The 25816-nt window shown below is 35.2% G+C and overlaps 1 protein-coding gene across 1 annotated transcript; it reads left to right on the top strand.

The window, feature by feature from the left end:
* Positions 1-1718: 1718 nt before the first annotated feature.
* On the top strand, positions 1719-25236 carry LOC114175764 (uncharacterized). Its single transcript, XM_028060557.2, has 9 exons — positions 1719-2104; positions 2196-2288; positions 2969-3073; positions 5801-5950; positions 6769-6867; positions 6962-7090; positions 9680-9859; positions 16370-16486; positions 24848-25236. Exons 1-9 carry the CDS (start codon positions 1838-1840, stop codon positions 25007-25009), a joined length of 1302 nt encoding a protein of 433 aa, XP_027916358.2. The 5' UTR covers positions 1719-1837; the 3' UTR covers positions 25010-25236.
* Positions 25237-25816: the final 580 nt, after the last annotated feature.

The following is a 25816-nucleotide window of genomic DNA, read 5'->3' as shown; positions in this document are numbered from 1 at the left end:
GAAATTACGTCCCGACCACTGAAGCACGACCCTGAAATCCCACCTAGAGATTTCAAGGAATTACGCACTGACCACCGACCAATCATAATCAAACAAGTAATGCTTATCGTGCATATATAAATCTCATGTCAACCTTTATAACCAACCTCTTTTATATTCCAGGTCAAACCCATACCAACTCATCATCCTCCATCCATGAACATAGAATTTCCTTTCATTCATATATCATGCTACTTTAATTACCAACTATTTCATGTTCATTACATGCCAAGAATTATCCAAGTTCATCCTTCAACCCTCATGTTAAACTCATAAGCCACAAACCATCATGCATCATGTTCACACAAAGTCACTCAGTTCATACTTTAAAAGGCATAATCCGAACAAACATGTATTCAATATCCAACAACGAAGAAAACAAAGACCAAACATACCCCTCGCTCAGCCCCTCACTTAGGCAGAAGGGCCTCGCTCAGGCGAGAGGTCTCTCTTGCTCAGGCGAGCTCCATTCGCCTAGGCGAGAGCTCAAATCAGGAACAGTGGCACTGTCGCGCTCTCTCGCTTAGGCGAGACCTCCTCGCCTAAGCGAGATGGGCTTTTGCTCAAAACAAGAGTTCGTTGCCTGAGCGACAGCTTGAGCAAGCAGCCTGGGCGAGTTGCTGCTGATCTCGCCTAGGCAAGACACACTCGTTTGGGCGAGAAAACCAGAACCCGTCACTGTTCGCGCAGGCAGATACATCCAAACAGACCAAAACATGTTTTTAATAGTTCCCAAATAGTTTGTAATGGTAACCCAATATTCAACTCACGAAACAAGACCAGACATATAAGAAAACACAATAAAACAGCAAGCCCTAACTTCCCCGTACCTGAAAAGGGCTAATATAAGCTTTGACCCTTAAGCTAAAACACCCAATAGCTCCCGAGGCAGATTCACGAACTAAAACAGCAGCAAGGACAAAATGGCAGGGTTACTATTGGGAACTTTAATAGAGACCACGAAAACCGACTAAAAAAAAAGAGTACGGTACAAGAACCAACTTACTTGAGGCGATGTGCACTTCTGAGTTAGTACGAACAAGCGGAGACCAAACCCTAGCAGAGAAACGATATTGTCCTAAGAGGAAGGAGGCTGAACCTGAAAAGTGAGAAGAATGAAGGTTTCAGCTGGTTTAGGTGTCTTGGTTCCTTATGAGCCAACCATAAGCCCAACACTTTTGGGACAACCCTTTAAAAATAAAGGCAGAAAAACATGCGGGCTTTACATAGTATCATTAAAAAAGTTAAAAATATATTGATCTATTAGTTTAAAACTAAGAAAAAAAATTAATTATTTATTTTTAAACTTTTGTAAAAAAATTATCAACATATAATTTTGTATATGTTAAAAATGTCATTAGTTTTTCTTTGGGATATAGAAGTTATACAGAAGAATAAAAATATTAATTATTTTTACAGTTTTTTTATTTCATATTTTCTTTCACAAATTTGAACCGACTGATTATTTACAAGTTTATCATTATTGATGCCCCTATATATCTTGGGATCACCAAATCACTCTTAATTAAGACAATTAAAATAAACCCAAACTAATTTAATAGTTAATCTCGACCACGTATTTACTGACTAAATTATTTTCTCAAATTATTACTATTTTATAATTTTTGTTAAGATTTATGAAATAGTTAAATTCAGTGATTAAATTAAGATTGAAAGTAAACAAAAGAGCATAATTGGAGAGTTCATCCATGTGATCAATCTCCAGTTGCAATGCAATGCGCATGCTTGTTCATCTCCCATCATCATCATCATTGACAAACCCTAATCCCCTACCAAAATGGTGAAGAAGGTCCCCGATTGGCTTAACAGCTCTCTCTGGTCCTCATCGCAGTCATCCTCTCCCCCATCCGCCGCGGCCAGCCCCTTCCAACAGCCTCCGCGTCCTCTGCGCCCCGCCGTTGCCATCCCTTCCGAACCTCCTCCGCCTCCCGTCGTCCAAGATCCTCCACCGACGCAGAGAATTGAAGATTCGCCAATCGAAGATCACGGTGACGTCTTTCCCTCCGCCTACGACGTCACTCGCCAGGCTCACTTGCTGGCCGAGGTTCGCTAGCTTTTGTAAAATGACAATGAACTTGTGTTGATTAATGTGTTTAACTCGAGTATTGATTCTGTGATGGTTTGATTTGGTTCAGTTGTCGAAGAAGGTGGTGGATATGAGTGAGTTGCGGAGTCGCGCGTGTCAAGGTATTCCTGATGCTGCTGGGATACGCTCTACTGTGTGGAAGGTTAGGTCTCTTTCCCATTCTATTTTTTTTTTTTTTTAATTTTCTTCATTTTATTTTAGTTTTTTTTTCCCTCCAAAGTAGTTGTTGTCGCCGAACTAATACTGTAAGAACTTTAGTTTATCAACTAATATGAACTAAATTCAAACATGACTTTTAAAATAGTATTTACACAAATGGAGCAGGCTTACCATATGTAATTTGCCATTGGAATATAGATTCACATCCTTACCGAATCTTAGTTGATAGAGTATCAGTGCATTTTAATTAGTTATCTGTAGTGTCTTGTCTGTGATGAGTGAGATTGATACTTGTTAAATCCTGTTTAAGTGTTTGTTTGGTATGAGTAGGAGTGGAGTGAGTCTTGGATTGTCTTTTAATTTAAGAGAAATAGGAAAAAGATAAAGAATGTAAAAATATTTTCTGTGATTTTTAGGTTAATTAGATTTATTCAGGAGAAATGCAACGAGGATTTCCTCGCTAGGGATGTGCATTTTGAGTTAACTAAGGAAAGATGCGACCTACTGATTCCTGTTTCATTCCAACCAAATAGGTCAAGGGTGCTAAATAGTAATGTTTTTGTTAGAGTGCTTTTTGTTAGTGTGAAATGTTTTCCTATAGGTCGAAAGAGGGATGTGAGATTATAAAACACTGTTGTAATTTATGCTCGTTGACATTTACAGCTTTTGCTTGGATATCTTCCTCCAGATCGAGGGCTTTGGTCATCTGAATTAGCAAAGAAGAGGTCCCAGTACAAACAATTCAAAGAGGAAATTTTGATGAATCCTGTAAGTTAGTTTGTTAGGGGAGCTCTGATGCCTTTATGCTATGATCTCGTTGATTTTCTTAACTTTAACCTTGTTTTTTTTTAGAATTGAGGGTTGAAGCCAAAAATATGACTTAGTTGTTGAACTAAAGTTGTAGGACTAACTTTTCTTTGCATATTATCACATTTATTCTTTTTATCAAACTGTGTTTTATAGAAGAGTGACAATTTTAAGGACTCTATTGTCATTGGAAAACTATATTAGAAAGAGAGTGACACTGAATTGAAACTATATAATTTTTAATACAACATGGATGCTTTATTTATTTTTGAGAAAAATGAATCAATACACTAAATAGAGGGGATTTGATATGCTTTAACAGTTTGTAAGGTGAGACTTGCTACTACTTATATACTATAATTTAGCTTAATCTCTAATTGATGTGGGTTGTTTAACACACCTTTTCACGCCGAGTATTGGATACCTCAAGTGTTGGACTTGAGGGAACTCGATAGCGGGTGACATGAGACCTAAAAACCTTAATTAGGATAACCTCTGACTGATACTATTTTAAAAAGGTAAAATCTATGCCTAACTTAGCCCTATAAATTTGATTTGTAAAGTGATGTTTGCACTTACTTATATACTATAATTAATATTATAAATTTATCACATCTTAAAAATGTGGGGTTTAAGTTTAATTAATCCTACAAAATTGGCTTGTAAAGTGAAGGTTGCACCCATTTCGATACTATAATTCGGCTTTATCTTGAAAAATAGACATCTCAAATGTGGGACTCGGGGAACTTGATAGTGGGTGATATGAGACCCAAGAAACTTGGCTAGGATAAACACTTAATAGCTCGGATACCATTTTAAAATAGTGGAATTTAAGCCAAACTCAGTCTCACAAAACTAACTAAGGGTTTCCACCTACTTATATACTATATCTAGTCAATGTGTGCTCTTTAACATATATGATACTAAAATAAATAAAAATGTTCTTGATAATTATATATATATATATATATATATATATATATTATAATTATAGAAAAAAAAGGACTAGATCGTATATATCAAGAATATCTAGATTATGAACATATTCTCATAATCTAGATATTCTTGATATATAGGATCTACTCCTTTTTTCTATAATTATAATACTCTTCCTGAAGGCATATAAGTTTTATGTCAACTGTTTACTAGAGTTGACAAATCTAGTGGTGATGTCTTCAAACCTATGTTTTTCTCTAATGAAGTGACGATTCACCTCAATATGTTTGGTACTCTCATGTGACTAATGTGTAATGGTTACAGACAATGTGTAATGCTGTTTGATCTTGGCACTATACTTTGTTTCTTACTTTGGAAGGTGTTAAATTGCCTCCAACAAGCACACATTACCTTGTAATGGAACGCCACCTGCCTAGTGACCTTGTCTAGTCAGTTTCAATATATTCAAAATTTTAGTATTTTCTTTATCTTCATAAATGTGGTCTTTGCCAAGGGCCTTCTTAATATACTCTAAGATTTGTAGACTACATCCTAATGGTGTTGATAAGGAGAGTTTAAAAACTATATACTACACTTACTTCAAGTATGATGTCAAGAGGAGTCACAATGAGGTAATTTAGCTTACCAACTAAACTTCTGTATCTCCCAGGATTAGAATATCATTCTTCTTGGTTGGGTACAAGTTTGACACTTGGATCTATTGGTGTGCCCACAAGTTTACAATTAGCATCTTTTTTTAATCTAGATTGTTGAGAGAGCATGGTTTATTTAAAATATGAACAAACCATCCTTGAATTGTGCAATCTCTCAGCCAAGGAAATATGATACAGTAGGTGTCCAAGCTTTTTGTCTAGAATTCTTTGAGTAAATATTTGTTAGAATAATTATTAAATCTATGTATGTTAGAGTAATCATTAAGTCTAAAGTAGGGAGTAGTGTGTAGGAACCTCTTCCAGCTGTACCTAGTTCTATGCCTAGCAGTCTAGGACAGTCTTTTGATCTTTCATCTTTCCATTGTATCTGATTTCTATCATTATAAATGGAAAATCATAAGAGGGATCTTTCAAGCCCTCCAAAATATATTTTCTCTCTTTTTAAGCTTTAGTATATTGTTTTTTTTTTTTTTTGTACAATATCCTCATTATCACCACAATGAAAAAGATGCATTCCTAGTGGTCGTTGGAAGATTTGCCATAAAACTTGTAAGAGGCGATGCCAAAACAGTGAACATGAACCTGGGAGAAAGCTTTGCAAAAACAATTCTGCAGACAATGGGTTTACTTGGCCAACACAGCTTTAAGAAATGCTCTAGATACTATGTTAAACTTTAGAAAAGAGAGAGACATCAAGTTGAAACTGTGTTTTTTGGACAACATGAATGCGTTATTTATGGCGAGAAAAAGGAATCAATACAATAAATAGGAGAGATTTGATATCCTCTAATAACAAATATATGATATGTGGGTATAAATGATAATGTTCTTATAATGCATATAGAATAATCAAGATATTGTTGATGATATAGAATCTGCTCCTTGCTTCTATAATTATAACAGTCACATTAAATTTTTGAATTTTATTGTAATTTAATTGGTTCTCTCTTTGTTACATTGATAGGGTGCATGTGTGTCCAAGTGCAATTATTGCAGAATTAGTGATTGATTGTTGATGTATACTCTATTCTATTTGCTTTATCTATTTGGCTCTCTGAATGTTTTGGTGGCTAGCTAGTCAGAAATCACAAGGAAGATGTACAATCCAACAATTTGCGATACCGATGATGCTGATTGTGAAAGGGTTTTGCTCTCTAGATCAGAAATCACTCATGGGGAACATCCTTTGAGTCTTGGGACGACAAGTGTATGGAATCAATTTTTCCAGGTATAAAGCAAAGTGCTCTACTATTTACAATTTAAAGTGAGAATCATCATATACCTACCTCTTAGCTTAAAATTGTTGGTGGTGGTATTCTAGAGGTGTTGTGAAAGTCTCAGAACACTTAAGGAATTGTATCGGATTATAGGTAAGTCAGAATTTTTGCTGAAAAATAGAACAAGGAAGGAGAACACTTTTTGGGCTGAATAATTTTGTGTTTTCTCTTTCACATTTCAACAGCACATACAAATATATTTTATAGATAGACAAGTGACTCTTAAACTACAAGAATTTACATTTAGATAAAGAGTCACAATGGTAGAGTCACAAATATACTTGACTGTCATTAATGAAAATGCATGGCATTGTACTCTTGCAACAAACAAAAGCTGTGTAAATATTACAATGCATTTTGGTAATGCTGCAAATATTCCATCAATATTGTCTCATTTAACTTTACATGAATGGGTGAAAAGTGAGAACAAAAACTATTCTTCTTGAAGCTTCCTTTACCAAAGAAAGGTGGATTGATCACATTTGCCTGATCTGTAATGACAATCACATTGTCTATTGTGAGATGCTTCTCCAAAGTTAACAGTACTGCACTGTGATCTATTTGTTCCAATAATGACATGTCCTTGTGAAATTGTGTGAGCAGATTTGTTACCACACAACCAATGATCTTGCTTCTGTCAAAATTTAATTATTAATGAACTTCGGTTGCCCATTTACTGCAGCACAGTTATATAAGTCTCTTGCTTATGCATTATAATACTTTGTGCCAAGGCTGTTGTGAAGCAAATCTTCCACTTTGCATTTTACAGGATACAGAGATCATAGATCAAATTGACCGAGATGTAAAGCGTACTCATCCTGATATGCATTTTTTCTGTGGTGATTCCCAATTTGCTAAATCTAATCAGGTTTTAACTTTATTTGTCTTGAATTTCATTCAAACTTGAAATTCAAATACATTTCTTTGTGAACCTTTCTACTTTTTTTGGGGGGCATTTTCAGGAGGCTTTGAAGAATGTATTAATTATTTTTGCGAAGTTAAACCCAGGTGTAAGATATGTGCAAGGGATGAATGAGTTATTGGCTCCTCTCTTCTACGTGTTCAAAAATGACCCAGATGAGGAAAATGCAGTGAGTATATATGAAGAACTCTTTTAATCTTCTAGATTTTCATTATATGATCTATCATTGAATTGCATTATCAAACCCTTCAATCTCGATTATTGTACGTGTTTGTAATTGTTGAATATAGTGAAAATGAGGTATTGGGTTAATTTGCCTTGTGTAGAAAACACACATACGATACTGTATTTATAATAAAGAAAATATGGGCTAAGCCCAAATGCAAATAAATATGTAAAATAACATAAGACACGATATAAATATCTAACACTCTCACTCAAACTGGTGTATATAAATCATATATACCAAGCTTGTTACAAATATAATAAATTCTAGGTACTTATAAAGACATAGTGAAAATATTTGCTAATTCATCACTTGAGTTAACAAACTCAGTCTTGATGTTTCTAGATACAATCCTTTTTCAAATGAAATGACAATTAATGTTATTGTGTTTGGTCCTCTCATGAAAGACATGATTAGAGCTAATATGAAGAGTTGCCTGATTGTTACATATAAGTGTCATTTGAGTGACATCTCCAAATTGCAACTCTTTGAACAATTGCTTAAGTCTAACAATTTCATAGGTGGTTGAGGCCATCGTTCTATATTTTACTTTTGCACTAGATCTTGCTACAGCACTTTGTTTCATGTTCTTCCAAAGAGATCAAGTTACCACCAATGGAGACACAACATCTAGAAGTAAATCTTCTATTAGAAAGAGATCCTGCCCAAGCACCATCTGAATAACAAACAACTCCCGTGTGGTTATTGGAACCATATAACAAACCTTTTCTAGGAGATCAGTTTAATATACGAATGACTGTATTCCAATGATCTTCACATAGGGAATTCAGGATGAGTAACAATAAGATAATTCAAATTTCCAACTAATCTTCTATATTGCTTAGGATTTGAGAAAGACTCCACCTGATTTGGTAGAAGTTTGGTATTAGGATCCATTGGTGTATTAATAAATTTAGAATTCATCAACCCAATTTCTTCCAAAATATCCATTGCATACTTTCTTTGAGATATAACAAACCATCGTTGGATTGTGCTACCTCAATACCCAAGAAATATCTAAGTTTGCCAAGATCTTTGGACTGAAAATGGTGACAAAGACGTTGTTTAATTTGGGAGGTGCCATGGTGGTCACTTCCTGTAGGAACAATGTTATCAACATATAATATCAAATAGACACAACCAACACTTAAGTGATGATAAAAGACTAAATGATCTGCTTCACTGCAAGTCATACTAAATTGTTGAACAATACTGCTAAATTTTCCAAACTAGGCCCTAGGAGATTGTTTTGTGAAGATGACATACCAATCCAGAAAACTCCCCTTAAGCAGCAAAACCTAGAGGTTGTTCCGTATAAATTTCTTCTTGCAAATCTCTATTAAGAAAAGTATTTTTGACATCTAGTAGGTAAAGAGGCCATTGTTGAAGAACAACCATGGCTATAAATAAGTGAACATAAGCCATCTTTGCACTGGAGAAAAAGTATCACAATAATCCAAACCAAAAATTTGTGTAACAGAAGATATACCTGTGCTTGCAACAAAAGTAGTGGAACTAGAGTTTTGATGATTGTCATACCATTTGAGAAATTCATTAGAAGAGGTAACAAAAGAAGCCATAGAGGAAAAGAGAAAAAAACCCTAAAAAATAAAAAGAGGTCCAATAAGATCAACAAGCCTAGATCCGAAAATAGAAGGATAAAGGAGTCTGACGACGTTGATCATAGTTGGAGAGAAATCTTCGAACGACGCGTGAGAGCACGTGTGGACTTCGATTGCGGCGATCTCGACAACGCTGTGGTTGCCTGGCTGTGACGAGCAGAATGGTGTGGTCACCAGTCTGAACTGTAACTCCGGCCATGGCAGAGGCAGCATTAGCAGCGGTGGCAGGTGCACTAGTAGCAATGATGAAAAAAGAAAACGGAGAACCTAAGCTCTACATATCATGTTGAATATAGTGAAAACTTGGTATAGGGTTAACCTCCTTTGTGTAGAAAATACACATAGGTAATGTATTTATAATAAAGAAAATGTGAGCTAAGCCCAAATACAAATAAATATGTAAAATAATATAAGACATAATATAAATATCAATCAGTAATCCTCACACTGCACTTGAAGGTGATGTAGTACATTCATTAAATTGTATTTGTGTTTTCTAAAGACCAACTAATATAAATTTCTTTTTTCTTTTTGATTTGTAAATTTCATTTGAAGAAGTGCTTATCCATGAAAGCCACATGCGTTTTTCCTTTCTTATTCTTATCTGATTAAACACACTATGAATAGAACGGGCAGCTAGAATGGGGACAACTATGGCAAATCAAAATTCAGGTGTGACTTATAGGCACGGAGACATGAAATTTTATCAAATGTAATACTGCATTGCCGTGATTTCATAAAAAATTAGAAAGGATTCGTAATAATTAATGACCGAGGGAATGTTGATTTTGTTGTAAATAATTTGCTTTTGTGGCATAAGGTGGAGTACTGTTGTAGATTCATATTACCGTCATGATTTAATTTATTATTGATTAACTCTGCTCAAGAGTTCCCTATCAATAATTTGCAGGCCTTTGCTGAAGCAGACTCATTCTTCTGTTTTGTGGAGCTCTTGAGTGGGTTACGAGATAACTTTGTTCAACAACTCGACAATAGTGTTGTGGGAATCCGTTCAACCATTACAAGATTATCCCAGCTTTTGAGAGAACATGATGAAGAGCTGTGGCGTCATCTTGAGGTCACCTCCAAAGTAAGCCAGTTTCTACTATATATATATATATATATATATTATATGTTCTCACAAGTCCCCTTCCAGTTTAATTCTTGATACTATAATTAGTTATTAATAATTATTTATTTGCACAATGCATGATAGCAATATTATTATGCTAACTTTCTGTATTCCTATGCTAGTCCGTAATATTAATTTTGTTTAATAAGCTAAATAAGAATAAACAAGAAAATGTGGCTCCTTTCTGCTCCCTTTAATTATATGACCTTCTTGACTTACATCATTGGCTGTAATTCCTATGCAAACATTGTGTATTCCTATGCTATGTTAGTAATTATATTTTGGCTGGTATTATTGGTCTGTTTTCACTAGGGAAGTTTAAGATAGTGGTGCAATTATCACTTTAGTGAATTGGGTAAAATTTTAAGAACATACTTACATGGGTAAAATGTATAAGAATGTTTACTTACATCATTGGCTGTAATTGGTCGTTGTGAGGTGATGTGTTGTCGATAGTGTGTTCAATGCACCATTGCATGTATTGTGTAGTGCCATGCAAATCACTATTTTTGTGGACATTTATAAATGATTATGGTGATCATTTGTTGTTCATTTATCATGATACCATGGTCAATATCTATTTTCTTTTCTCATGTCTTCTTTGTGAAGCCTATGTAAGTTTAATGGGTCGTTAGGAATAGATTGACAAAGGTCAAATTGTTTCATAACTTGATTAGTTTGATAAAACCCTATAATTATGAAACATATAAGTACAACTGCAGGACTTACAAGATAATCTTTAACATTTCATGTGCGACATTATTTCTATGATAAGGAGTCTACAAAACCTGAAATAAAAAAATGCAATTAGCATACCTAAGTCTGAAAATATGATAAAAAAGAGCTGGAGAGATCGAGTATCTCTTAGCTGATCTGTGTTATTTATAGAAGAAAATACATCAAGAATACCAAGGGGTAAAGAAATGGCTACATCTAGGTAATTAATGCTAATAAGCTAAACAATCTTTTGGGAAAAACTAATTAGCCTATCTAAACAAGTTAAGTTATATTACCAAGATAAATTATTCTAATACTCCTCCCCAAGTTGGACTATATAGATTCTATGTACCAAGTTTAGAACATATAAATTGAATCTGAGGTCCTCTTTGGGATTTTGTTAACACATCTACTAGTTGATTATTGATTATTAGATCTAACAAACTTAGTACAAACTTCTTTCGACAACATCTCCAATAAAATCACATTCAAGTTCTATGTTTTTGGTCCTCTTGTGTAATATACGATTAAAGACGATGTGGAGAGCTACTTGATTATCATAATAATCTTCATTTGTTAGATCTCAGAGAATATTAATTCTTTAAGACATTGTTTCACCAACACAAGTTCACAAGTGAGAAACACCATTGTGCTATATTCAACTTCAACACTAGATCGGGCAACAACAGTTTGTTTCTTGCTTTTCCAAGAAATAATGTTGCCTCCAATGAAAATACAATACCTTGTAGCTGAGCATCTATCCATAGGAGATATTTCCCAATCAACATCACAATATCTAAAAGTTTGCGTATCCATTTTATCTTCATATAGTAGACTTTGTCCTAGAGCCTTTTTGAGGTATCTAAGATATGAATGATAGCATTCCAATGATTGATACAAGGATTGTATAAATTGATTAACAACACTAATTGCAAAAGGACAAACCATGCCTAGTAATAGTGAGAGAAATAAATTTTCCAACTAGTCTTCTATCATTAATTTTCTAAACAGAGGTTCACTTTCATCTATCATTAATTTTTTATTTGGATCCATAGGCCTCGTGGGAGTCCGGTAAACTAGGATCGTAAACTCAAATTCACTCGTAAGAGTTTACTTTAAATAAAAAAAAAATTAAAATATTTATAAATAATATAATAACATATTGTTATATGATATTATAAATAACTTTTTGTATATTTTTATTAAAATATTATTAATATTATTATTAGTTGGTCATATTGTATTTTTAAATATTTTTATATTATTTTAACTATTTTTTTAATAAATTTAATTAATTATACATATCATATTTAATATTTAATATAATACAAAAATTCCTCTGAATTGATATGCAAACTTTTGAGCCCAATGACTTTGAGGCCCAAAAGCCATAAAAAACCCTAACCTACAAACTTCATCTTCCATGACTCCTTACCAACGCAACCAACTTATGAGCAGGAAACCTTACGAGTGCAGTAGGAAGGTTGCATACATGAGTAGCCATGAACGCGAGCACCCACGAACTTGAGCTCCCACGTGCGACGAAGATCGAGGAACAGAGGGGATGACGAGCACCACGACAGGAAAGGGTCCAACAAATGCACGATGGAGAGTGCTTTAGAAGAAGGAATGAAGAAGGGCTGAATCAGAAAACACTGAAACCCTAATCCCAAAGAGTTTTCTTCACAAATGTGTTCCAAAAGATTGTTTTTGTTTGAATGTTTTTTCTCTTCGATCTCGCTAAATTGTTCCAAACTTGCGAGTTTGACGAAGTGAATGGAGTCTACATCCAATTCTATTGAGTTCACTTGAAAAACGAGTTTGCTTTCGAGTTAACTCGGAAGCCATGACTAGGAACGTAAACTCGTCCGAGTTAACGAGTTAAGTTGCGAGTTTGATAACCATGATGTCTAGTAATAGTGAAAGAAGTAAATTTTCCACCTAGTCTTCTATATCTAAAGCATATTTCGTTTGAGAAACTGCAATGACTTTCTTTGATTGACCTACCTTAATGCTTAGAAAGTATCTGAGACATCCGAGGTTTTTGGTGCGAAAGTAATTGCATAAGTGTTCTTTTAGTTATGAGATTCTAGCAATATCATTTATTGTAATAACGATGTCATCAACATACACAATTAAGTAAATACATTTTTCAGGTGAGGGGATTGTTCAAGACTATAGAGAGATCAAGTAACTTTCAAGTTAAGCCAAACACCCCCTGAGCAACAAATCTAGGAGGTTGCTCCATGTAAATGTCTTCTAAATAACCATGAAGAAAATAATTTTTGATATTTAATTGATGGAGAGGCTAATGATGTACAATTGACATGGCAAATAAGAGACACACAATAGTCATTTTTCCCACAATAGAAAAATTATCACCATAATAAAGGCCATATATTTGATTATATCCTTTGGCCAATAATCTAGCTTTGAGGTGACCAACTTTACCATTTGGCCAACTCCAATGGCTTAAACCCAACAACAACCAATAACCCGATTAGTTGCAAAAGGGTACACTCAAATTTATAGCCTCAATTATAGTGATACTTTCTCTCAAGTGGACAAGATGACTACTATTCGCCTCTTCTTTGCCATGACAGCCATTCGTCATTGGCCATCCCATCAATTGGATATCAAAAATGCCTTTTGTACATGGAGATCTTGCAAAGGAGTGTATACATGTACCAACCTCCTGGGTTTGTTGCTCGGGGGGAGTTTGGTAAGGTTTGGAAGTTGCGTCACTCTCTATGATCTCAAGCAATCTCCACGTGGTGGGTTCGGTAAATTCAGCTCAATTGTTCAAACTTTTGGGCTAAAATGCAATGAAGCAAATCATTAAGTTTTTATTGTAATACCCCTCTTGGAAAATGTATTTACCTAATTGTCTGTGTTGATGATCAACTTGTGAACTTATATGGGTTAAACAATTTCTTTGAGAGCTTAATTTCTGCGAAATTGAGACCATGGAGATGTACGGTGACAACCAAGCTGATCTCCACATTGCATCAAATCCAATGTTTCATGAGAAGACTAAACACATAGAAATTAAATACCATTTTGTTCGGGAAAAATTGTTGTCCAAGGAAATTTGTACTGAGTTTGTTGGATTATAGGTGGTAGAGTGTAGGAAACATCCATCCATTGTACCTAGTGCTACACCTAGGTGTCTAGTGCAGTCCCTAATCTTCCATGTATTCTTGTATCAATTTTTCATTGTATATAGAAGATTGTGAGAGGGGTTCTTTAAGCACTCTAATCATAATTTTCTCTCTGTTTTGAATCTCAAGTAGGTTAATAGAACAATCAAGGACAAAAAGAACCAACTCCTTGAGAACTAACTTTGGATTCATTGACTAAAATAATAACATGTTAAATTTTGGGATGAGGAAGGGAAGAAAACAAGGAAGCATTACTATAAATGTGATTAAAAGCACTTGAGTCAAATATCCATGGATTTTGACATTCCAAAGTTTGAGAAATGCAAGATTTTGACAAACTAGACTAGGTAATAACTATGCTTGGGTGTCGAACTTCAACCTGAGATTCTTGATATTCTTTGTTAGAATATAATCAATGGTTACAGATTTCTAGGAGGTCAACCATTATATAATCTCATTAACTAAGGTGATGGATTCCATATTCTTATGTGCCTTTATTGTAATTGATTCTATTCAATAGTATAAATACATATTGTGTGGTCTGCATTAGACACACAATACATTAAGAACATATACAATTCTATATTCTTCATTAAGAAATTGTGGTTCAACCTTATTAGATTAAAAGACATTTGTAGAAGACTCCATTAACAATCAAAACGCAACAACATATAAGGTCCACATTAACACTCCAATCAAGTTAGGACATTGATGACAAACCAATATCTAGGCTAACACCCATAGCAGCAAACCAATAGCTACCCACAACCAACAACATGAATCTCTTCTCAAAGTCGGAAACTACAATCTACACTCCACATCTAGTGCCAATTGTAAAAGATGGCAAACAATGGTGGAGGAAGAGTATGTGATAGAAGATGAGGCCTTAAAGAGAGAAGGAGCCTCCCACGAAAAGCTGAAACTGGAGAAGATGTGGAGTTGTTGCGATGACAGGAAGATGGCGGTTGACCTTCACGTGCTAAGTTGCAATGAATGGAGATGATGTGTGTGGTGGAGAATCAGGTGACGTGACCAAGGTGAGTTGGACGACAAAGAGAAAAGTGGTACTTTATACACTCACTTAAGTCCGTATTTTGATATGGGGAGTTTGGTGCGAACTTAATTGGGATGCAATCTTATAAAATATTAGGGTTCATATAATTATGGAATATTAGGATCATATAATTATAGAATACTAGGGGTCATATAATTATGAAATATTAGGGATCATATATTATGGAATATTAGAGGTCATATAATTATTGTATATGAAAGGTCATTATAAACCCTACATTTACTGAGAAAACAATTCACCTCATTACGAAAGATGAGCAGTCAAGGAGGCACGAAACACAAAGGCCAAGTTCTACGTCCGAACTATCGTAAGTGCTTGGAGATTATTGTTTTGTTGGAACAATCTAAATCGTAGTCCATGCGAAGTGTTGCTTAATAATATGAAGTTGATGAGAAAGTCATTCAAAACTTGATTCGAGAATTTTCCCTTTTCAAATGTGGATCTATTCGGGATGAAGACTTAAATGAGTGCGGACTTAAGTGAGTATATATTGTAGATGGCATCTAAGGGCAATGTATTCACTCTATCTCAATGAGTTGAATCATACTCAATGTTCTTCATGACGAAACAAAGACCAGGGAGAGATGACATCAAAATAGGATGATGGTCGACAATGATGAACAGCCAAAAAACCTTTAGAGTGGGATCAACCTACACTGATACCAACCTAAGACAAAAAATATAATAAAAAGAGCTTAAGAGATGGATTATCTCTTAATTGTTCTTTGTTATTTATTTATAAAAGAACATTACATCAAGAATACCAAGAGGTACACGGAAAGGCTTTATCTTGGTAATTAGTGCTATGCGAAACAACCTCTTAGGATAAACTAATTAACCTATCTAAACTAATTAAGTTATACTACCAAGATAAACTATTGTAACAAGCATAATTAATAAAGTAGATCCAATTGGAATAAGATTTTAGTTGTGCATCATTAACGACCTCCTTTGACGATAAGCAATTAAACATTTACCATAATAGGTGAACTATGTTGGTAGGTGTGTTTTCCCTTTATGCAGGGTGAGATCATCTATCATAAGCAACTATCATATTTAAGTAAGCATTAAAAATGTATCTTTATACATTGAAAAACTATTAAATTATAAAAAATGTAATTTCTTGACATAATTGGTATTGTGTAACTTTGTACTCAATTTTATTACAAAAACAAATGCATACGTATACTCAAATTTAACATATTCTATTAAAAACAAACGATTAGATAAAAATACAAGTTGAAAAAGAAGCCAGACGTCATTAAAATGTAACCACAATTTTACCAAACTGTAAGTTATACCAACTTTGGTAAAATCTAGTGAAATTGCACCATTATTGTAAATTTTCCCTTTGTATTATTTCATGTTTCACTCTTTATACTCTTTCTTGTTTCTTAACTAGTTAAGTGATAGTGCATTTCACTCATAACACCGTTTTGCATGCATACTTGTTGATGATTCAACCACGTATGTGCTTTTAGCAGAAATGGCTCACTTTATAGTTCTGTGTGTCAGGTCAATCCTCAATTCTATGCGTTTAGATGGATTACTCTCCTCCTGACTCAGGAATTCAATTTTGCGGACAGCCTTCACATTTGGGACACTCTTTTAAGCGATCCTGATGGTCCTCAGGTACAATTCATATTTAATCTTGTACTATTATCAAATGGAATTTAGAATTATGGTCCGCTGCCTCTTATTTGACGACAATGTCAAGACAGGTGAGGTTGCATTTGATGTTGTCAAGTTACTTTTTATAAAAAAAGTATATAAAGCTATTTTTAAATGACAAAAAAAGAGGAAAAAGTTTTCTCTGCCTAAGTAAAGATCAATGCAAAATTCGGATGGCTAGAGAAGAGAGAGAAATAGAGGGCGAGGAAGTATGTAGATGAGAAGAAAAGGAAAAAAAGTGGTGAGAAATTAAGAGAAAAAAATTGTTTGGTTAAATAGAAATAACAAATATATAATGGTTTAAATATGCTTTTGGTTTTTAAATTGTGGGCATCCATTCTTTTGGTTCTCCAATTAAAAATTTTCATTTTTTAGTCCTTAGACTTTGCTAAATGTTATTTTAGTCTTTAAGATTGAAATGACATTAATAATGTGACAAATGATGATCTAGTCAGCATTTTGTCACAAGGATTTAATTTTATATTATTTGTTATGTGGATTTAATTTAGTTTGTTGAATGTTTATTAAAGATTTAAATATGTTTGGTCTTCCAAATCGGGTACATTGTTCATTTCTCCCCTCCCTCATGAGAAAGATAATTTGGAGGTTTTGTCTCATCATCCGTCCCATCTGCTGAAGACACAAGATCACAAACATTAAAAGTTAGATTAACTCCATAGTCATAAGGCAGACCTAAACTATAAGCATTATCATTGATTCTTTTGAAGGATTGGACAGAACCATCTCCTTATGATTGAGTTTGTATTTCTTCTGGTTGGGAAATCTCTTTTCGAAGGTGAAGCCAAATTTAATCCTTTTCTCAAAAGATATGTATGTATGTACATACAACAATGATTGGATAATTTGGAAAATAAGCACTCCTTGAGATTGTGGCATTGAAATGCTAGTAATAAATATAGGTTATAGTCGATATGCAAAATTAAAACCAATAGGAATATAATCTAAAATTTCCTAAAATATCTTGATAAAAAAAAGACTAAAACTTTTTAAAATTTCTCAACATTTTAAGTTACTCATGGTAACTGTGAATGACAAACTCCTTGGAAATTAAGGAGTGTTCTCATGTTTGGCCAACACCAAAGGATAGAGTCCTTTGTCATAGATGGATAGTTGAGGGAGGTAGCGTAAAGTTTATCACTGAAGTAATTGTTAGAATAAGCATTAAATATAGTTAGGAAGTGGTTGTATTGGGAAAATGCCAGTACCTATTAGTTGCATCTATCTTTGTACCTAAGTATCTAAGATTGATCTTTGTTCTTCCTTATACACATTGTATTAAAATCATATCAATATAAATATGAGAAAACATGAAAGGGAGTTTTCAAGTTCTCTCAATTACTCTCAAATATAGTCTCTATTATTTATCTTGACTTGGTATCAGAGTGGGTCAATCTTGCTCTACGCGTCTTAGTCTTCTTTGGTGCAAAATTTGACACCATTCGTCGTCTATCACTGTTGTCCACCATTTTCCATCGTCGGCTGTATGAGATTTCTCTGGCAACCACGGGATTTGGAGTGTCTTTCTGAGCGATGGCCAAACCCATCAGTCCCGAAAGTTGATTCTCTTCCATGCGACGCCCACGTGCCTAATCTCTGTCCACCACTACTAGTGCATGTGCACCCACGTGCGACCTTCCTGTCGTAGGAACTCCATCGTGCCACTATCACATGTCTTGCCATAACTCCCTGTCTTTGTTTTGGTTATTGGAACTTCATTGTGATGTAGCCGAAAGTCATCCTAGTTGAAGGTTACCATAGGGTTCTTGAGAAGACAACCAATGTCTCTAATGCTGAAATGGTTAAACCAAAATTCTCTTATAATACCTAGAATTTTTTAGATTGAAATTCAATATCTTGGCACGATCATATGTAAATCACAGTTTCTCAACAATTTGCATTTCACAATCCACGAAAGATCAAAGTCTCTGGATACTTGATTCAGGTACTTTTGATCACATTGCTGTTGTTCTCATCCCTTTGATTTCCAAAAGATCCTGATTTCATAACCTTAACTTAAGATTCAAGATAGTAATTTTAGAGGGCTTAAGAGACCTTTTTTTTATGTTCCTCTATTTATTGATATAAAAAGGAGATACAAGAGGAAGCTTAATCATCAAAAGCTATAACTAGGTGCAGGGGTTATCCAACACTCAACCCCTTAACTTAGACATAATAATTACCTAGGTGCATTAACTATTTCTACACTCCCCTTCAAGCTGGAGCATACATATTGTATGTACCAAGCTTGGAACAAATAAACTTAATCTGAGGTCCCCTTAAGGAATTGGTCAACATATCTGCGAGTTTGTCATTTGATTCAACAAACTCAGTACATATTTCCTTTCCCAACAATTTTTCACGAACAAAATGACAATCAATTTCTATATGTTTACTTCTCTCATGAAACACTAGATTTGATGCAATGTAAAGTGTAGCTTGATTATCGCAATACATCTTCATAGTCTTGATGTCACAAAAATTACGTTCTTGAAGAAATTGTTACACCGATATAAGTTCACATGTAAGTGATGTGATGACTCTATATTTAGCTTCAACTGTCGATCGGGCCACTACGCTCTGCTTCTTACTTTTCCATGAAATAATGTTTCCTCCAAGGAATTCATAGTATCTAGTAGTAAATCGTCTGTCTGTCAATAGTAGTTCTTGCCCAAATTGCATCACAATATCCAGAGACATGAACGCTTCCTTTATCTTCATATAACAACCCTTGCCTGGGAGCCTTTTTTAGGTACCTTAGAATGCGAATGATAGAATTCCAATGGCCAACACATGGAGACTGCATAAATTGACTAACCACTCCAACTGCAAAAGATAGATCAGGCCTTGTAATAGTGAGATAAATTAGTTTTCCAACCAGCCTCCTGTACCTTTCAGGGCCGAAAAATAATTCACCTTTTTCAGTTATTTTCTGATTTGGGTCAATAAGACTATCTACTGGTCTACAATCAATCATACCAGTTTTTTGTAGTATATCAAGAGCATACTTCCTTTGAGAGATTATAACTCCATCTTTAGACTGAGCTACTTCAATGTCTAAGAAGTAATTGAGGCTTCCCAAATCCTTAGTTTAAAAATGCCTACACAAGTGCTCCTTTAATTGAGATATTCCAGTAGTATCATTTCCTATAATGACTATATCATCAACATATACTTTTAGGTAGACACATGTCCCAAGAGAAGTGTGTGAGTAAAAGACTGAGTGATCTGCCTCACTACGTCTTTTAGCCCAAATCTTTGAACAATGGAACTGAATTTTCCAAACCAAACAAGTGGTGATTGCTTGAGGCCATATAAATAGCGACGTAATTTGCACACCATACCAGACTCCTTCTGAGCAACAAACCTAGGAGGTTGCTCCATGTAAACTTCCTCCTCAAGATCACCTCGAAGGAAGGCATTCTTATATCCAATTGATGAAGTGGCCAGTGACGAAGTGTGGCCATTGCAAAGAAAAGACGGATAGTAATCATCTTGGCCACGGGAGAGAAAGTGTTACAATAATCAAGGTCGTAGATTTGAGTGTACCCTTTTGCAACTTACTGGGCCTTGAGTCAATTAAATTCACCAGTAGGGTTGACTTTAACTGTATACACCCAGCGACAGCCAACTGCCTTTTTATCTAGTGAAAGAGGCACAAGCTCACAAGTATGATTGTCGTCAAGAGCCTGCCTTTCTGCAATCATGGCTTGTCACCATCCAGGGTGATCAAGTGCTTCATTCACAATTTTGGGAATAACGACAAAAGACATAGAGGATAAAAGGGAATAATAGGAAGATGATAATCTGTGATAACTAAGAAAATTATAAATGGGATGTGGGTTGTGAGTGGAGTGAGTAGCTTTTCTAAGAGCATTGGTCCATCTAGTGTCATTGTCACTAGAAGTCGTGGTATTGAGTGATGATGGAGAATAATCAGAAGTAGGGGATTCACCTTGTTTTGGGATAGCTGGACTGCCTATTGGGGTCTTGTGTTGGAGATGATTGAGATGTGAAGATAATGGATTACGAGGATTTTGATTCGGACTTGGATTGATAGAGACACTAGGGATGCTAGACTCAATCACTGGAATAGGAAGGACTTGTTGTATAACGTAAACATCTTGAACAGAAGGAGATAAGTAAGCAGTCTGTTCAAATATTGTAACATTAGCAAACATGTAGTACTTCTTGGTTTCAGGAGAATAACACCGGTACCTTTTTTGAAGTCGTGAATAACCCAAGAAGACACACTTGGTAGCACGAGCATAAAGTTTGTCTAAACTTGGAGACATGTCATGAACAAAACATATGCAACCAAAAACACAAGGAGAAATGTGAAACAGTGGATCGTTGGGAAACAAAAGGGAGAAAGGAACCTTATTCTTGAGAGAAGAGGATGACATCCTATTAATGAGAAAACATGTTAAGATGACATCTCCCTAGTGATGGACGAGAATATGAGTACTAAGCAAGAGGGTACGAGCAGTCTCAACCAAGCATCTATTTTTCTGTTCTGCTATATCATTTTGCTGTAGTGTGTGAGGACAAGTGGATTGATGTAAGATACCATGGGAACTTAAAAGCACAAAAAAGGAAGCCGAGAAGTACTCTTTGGCATTGTCACTTCCTAAGATTTTGATTATTTGACCAAATTGATTCTTGATTTCATTAAAAAAATGTGAAGATGGGTAAAAATTCAGAGCGATCTTTTATAAGATAAACCAAAGTACATCTCGAATATTCATCAATGAAAGTAACAAAATACCTAAAACCAAAGGACAAGACATGACTAGGTCCCTAAATATCAAAATGGATAATAGAGAATCTAGAATGACATTTTGATTCAAACATTTTATGAAAGGTAGGTATAATATGTTTTCCTACATTTTGATTAAAAAAATTGAAAACAAATTTAAAAAGTTTTAAAAAAATTAATAAAAAAAGAAAAAAAAAGTGGACGGGCTAGCCCGACCCGTTAGCCCGTCCTATACGGGACGAGTTGTAATTATTGGCCCGTTTCTATTTGATGGGCTAGCCCAGCCCGACCCGTTTTTGACTGGCTGGGCCAAAACGGGTCAGGTTGGCCCATTTTGCCACCCCTTCAAGCCGGTCATGTAACATTTTAAGACTAGGAGCAACAACACAGGACACTTGTGGATGAGATCCAAAATGGTTAATCCTCCAACTTCATATTCTTCTCCAATCCGTCTCCCCGAACCACACTCCAATATAACAAAAAACTTGTTATCTAAGGTAACTGAATAATTGAACGTTTTGGTTAACTGACTTAAGGAAATTAAATTGAAAGGACAATTAGGAATAAAAAGACAAATTTTAGATTTAGGGAAGGGGATAAGGAGACTTGACCGACTCCTTTTGAGAAAATTTTAGAGTCATTTGCGAGGGTTATGACATGATGTTTTTCTTGAAGGGAAAAGACCGAGAACAAAGAAGTATTACTGGATATGTGATTTGAAGCACTTGAGTCAATTACCCATGAATTTGGACCTCCCGAAGATCGAGAAAAGCACACAGTTGATGTGTTTGGAGCTGTCGATGTTTGTGCCATGCTGTTGGACTTCAATCAATTGATGTCCTTGGAGCTGCCGATGTTTGTGCCATGTTGTTGGACTCCAATCGAAGATACTCTTGATATTCTTCCTTAGTGAACTTGCACTCAGCAGTTTCAACCTTAGAGAAATTGGCTGGTTTGGCAGGAAATCTATGGAGGGAGTAGCAATTCTCTTGTGTGACCCATTCTTTTAGAGTAGGTGCACTAAGGGCTCCCTCGACCTCCTCGTCCTTCGCCTTTGGTGCCATGTCTTCCTCTTCCTCGGGTGGCAACCATGAGTGATGGTTCCACTAGTTCCTAAGTTTCCTTAGTTTGAGTCACTGACACATAAAGAAGGGACCTCATTACATGTCAGAAGTTGATCTCTGACATGATAATTCGAATGCATAGCACAAAGGATCATCACCATATAATATTTGTCAAGCTTCTTCTTGATTTCTCAAAGATTTGACTTCCATGAACATCTTGAGTTCTTCCACGGCAGCTTGGGCTTCATTCATGAAGGAGATCATATCGTGGTCAATCATTTTGAGAGATGCGAGTTTTTCCGCAGAATCATAGAGACGTTGGATGTTGTGGCATAGATCGTTTGCGCTCTTTTCCAAAAAGATTAACATGACTTGAAGGCCCTAAGAGACATCCAAAGTATTGGCTCCACGGATTGCCACAATAGAGCACACAACTGGAAATCTCCCGTTTCCACTATTTGGCTTTTTCTTCATGCATATGGCTTCCATCTTTTTAAAGATGGTCATGATATCCTTGGCCAGGATAGGTAATTTTGTCCATTTAGCTTCTCGGAAGTAATGGAAGGACTTCCAAAGAGTGAAATAGCACTTGCAGTGGCCATTTCGGATCAAGGGGCCAAAGTACAGTGAGGAGGTGTGAAAACAGCAAGAGAAACCCTAAAGCCTAGGGTGATTTCAACAAGGGTGGCTTCAGGACCTCACCCAAACAGGATTCTAAGGGGCTCAACAGAGAGAGGAAGCTTTGGCAATCCCTACGGTGGTGGCGTGACGAAGTTCCAGTAGCGGGCTGGCGATGCATGGCGGCAAACGAGCTGCTAAGTAGATGTGGGCGGCGCGTGACAACGAATCAGCAGAGAGAGGTGGCTGGCAACTGTTGATAGTGTTTAATAGCAGTGGACAACTATAGATAGTAGCAGACAGTCGTGAATGCAACTAGACCGCCGCTGACAACGACAACAAATGCTAGCGGACAAGACAAGGCAGAAACCAGAGCAGGATCGAACCAACTTAAGATTCAAGATAGTAATTTTAAAGGGCTTAAGAAACCCTTGTTATGTTCCTCTATTTATAGATATAAAAAGGAGATATAAGAGGAAGATTAATCATCAAAAGATATAATTAGGTAAAAGCTATAATTAGGTGCAGGGTTATCCAAGACTCAACCCCCTAACTTGGACATAATAATACCTAGGTGCATGATATTTTATAGGATTCTTGGCCGAAATTTCAAAGAGCAAACGGAAGGGGAATTCAAAATTCAAATTTAATTTTCCATCTGCTCCCTCTAAATTCGGCCTCTCCCATGGATCTAGCACACGGGGTCATGCTTTGGATGTTTTAGCACATTTACCACGTGTCAAATGTGAGGCAAGGTCCATGTGTGTCCTAGGCTTTCTCCATGACGTACCTATGGTTTCTATTGGACTTGGATGAGCCCAATTTAAACCCTATCAAGTCTCTTCTAACTATTTGCAAACCTTACTCTACATTCCTATACTACAAGGCCCAAATACCCTAGTCTACTTGGCCAAGTTACTAGTTTTCTATACATTTCATTATACACTTGGGATCACACTATTATACACTTGGTTGCTGGTCTCTTGGCTTGGGATCGTTAATCATTTCGCCACGGAGTTCTTCGTCAAGAAGGGACAACTCATTCAAAGTACTCTAAATGAGCTTCATTTAACACTTATCATCAACGACACCACTTCAACTTCTGATGACATCTTGACAATAAAGGGTATAATAGAGTAGTGAACTAGCACAATGGGGTTTTATTGGTGTTGTGGTTATTGCACCTTTACCTGAGATTTTAGAATGCAGGGGTGAAGTGAAAAAGGTTGGTGTTGCGAAATGTTTGCATATGTTAACGGAAAATTCGAATAGTGTTCTCATAAAGAGAACATTACTAATGTCATTTGACCTCAAGACTAAATGTATTTTGCAGAATAAAAAGACTAAGAAATGGAAAACTTTATTTGGAAGACCAAATGTCTCAATTTGGAGAACTAAAAACTTATTTAAACATTTGATAAACTTTCCAAAAAGAAAATTTGTCACTCAATTTAAATTTACCTGACAAATACTGAAACCAATGTTAGTTACATCGTAAATGTTACTAATGTCAGGTACTAAAAGGAGTATTTCGCTAGACTGAAAGACTAAAAAAAATAAAGATTTTACCCGAAATGCATTTTCATATGGTAAAGGAAATATATGAAGATTCATCCTGGCATATGGTTGTTACAAATTATATCAATGAAATATTGGAGTATATAAAAATTCCTCCATTTTACTTCATCGTGCTCAAGTGATAAGTGATGAGTGGTTTTGCTGTGGATGCTGTTGGCTACTTTAAATTATAAACTGTTTTATCTGCCTCCATGTAGTTTATAGTTTCAGTAAAAAGAAAAAACTACGTTATCATAGTTCTTTTATGAAGTTTAAACTTAATGAAAATTAACATATGCTATGCAGGAGACTCTTCTTCGGGTATGCTGTGCAATGCTTGTTCTCGTTCGCAAGCGCCTCCTTGCGGGTGATTTCACTTCAAATCTTAAGTTACTGCAAAATTATCCAACCACAAACATTAGTCATTTGCTCTATGTTGCCAACAAGTTTCGTGTACAGTCAGTCTAATGTTTCTCTCCCATTATCCTTTGCTTTTGCTTTTGTACCCTCTCTTTCAAATCGAATGCTTATAAATGCCTTTTAAGTGTGAGCCTCAGTGCAGTGCTGTTTATTTATTTTTAGTATAATTTGTACTTAATTTTTGTGTGGCTAGTCCATGTCAGCTCGGTTAAATACGCTTATATTACCGTGAACTATTTTTTATTTTTGCTTTAATTTTTTAACGGTTTCCTTCAGCATGCGAGCTTGGTGACATTTACTTCTGCCCAATCTTGTAATAAACACATTCCTAAGACATTAGGCGAAATAACGTTGCAAGTTGAAGTTATCATTGCATTATGCAGTTTTTAAATTTAAACAAAGCGTATACACATAAATAAACAGTATGTTAAGATATTTAATGACTAGTTGTGTATTTGTTTTACTATCTTTAATGATATCTCCTATCTCTCGAGATGACTAGAGTTCGGTCAGATCGTAAATTTTTGTCAGTATGGCTTATGTGTATTTGAAGTGAAAGTCATGAAGTAATTTTGACTCCTTTTTGAAAAAAAAAGGGTGAAATTAATTTTTTGAAGCGAAAATTTTAAATATGTATTTTGAAAATTCAATTCATATTAATAAAAATTTCAATTATAAATATAATGATTTGATATGCAAATTAGTATATGTTTTAAAAAATTACATTTCATTACTTTTATTATATTATTGTTACTTTCAAATTAAAATATTTATTTATTTATTTATAGATCATAAATCAAACTCATGGTTTTTAGTTACAAGAGTTTTGCTTGCTACAACTAATTCCTGAATTTA

This window comes from Vigna unguiculata, chromosome 3 (genome assembly GCF_037176805.1).
Source record: "Vigna unguiculata cultivar grain cowpea cultivar isolate G323 ecotype 2 chromosome 3, ASM3717680v1, whole genome shotgun sequence".
Lineage (NCBI taxonomy): Eukaryota > Viridiplantae > Streptophyta > Magnoliopsida > Fabales > Fabaceae > Vigna > Vigna unguiculata.
This window is presented reverse-complemented; position numbering and strand designations above follow the sequence as displayed.

What these genes read in the sequence shown, in the direction of transcription:
- LOC114175764 (XM_028060557.2), top strand. Translation starts at nt 1,838, where the DNA reads ATGGTGAAGAAGGTCCCCGATTGGCTTAACAGCTCTCTCTGGTCCTCA. An exon ending in AATTTGCTAAATCTAATCAG is followed by an intron (nt 6,868 to 6,961) that starts GTTTTAACTTTA and finishes GGGCATTTTCAG; the next exon opens with GAGGCTTTGAAGAATGTATT. An exon ending in ATCTTGAGGTCACCTCCAAA is followed by an intron (nt 9,860 to 16,369) that starts GTAAGCCAGTTT and finishes TCTGTGTGTCAG; the next exon opens with GTCAATCCTCAATTCTATGC.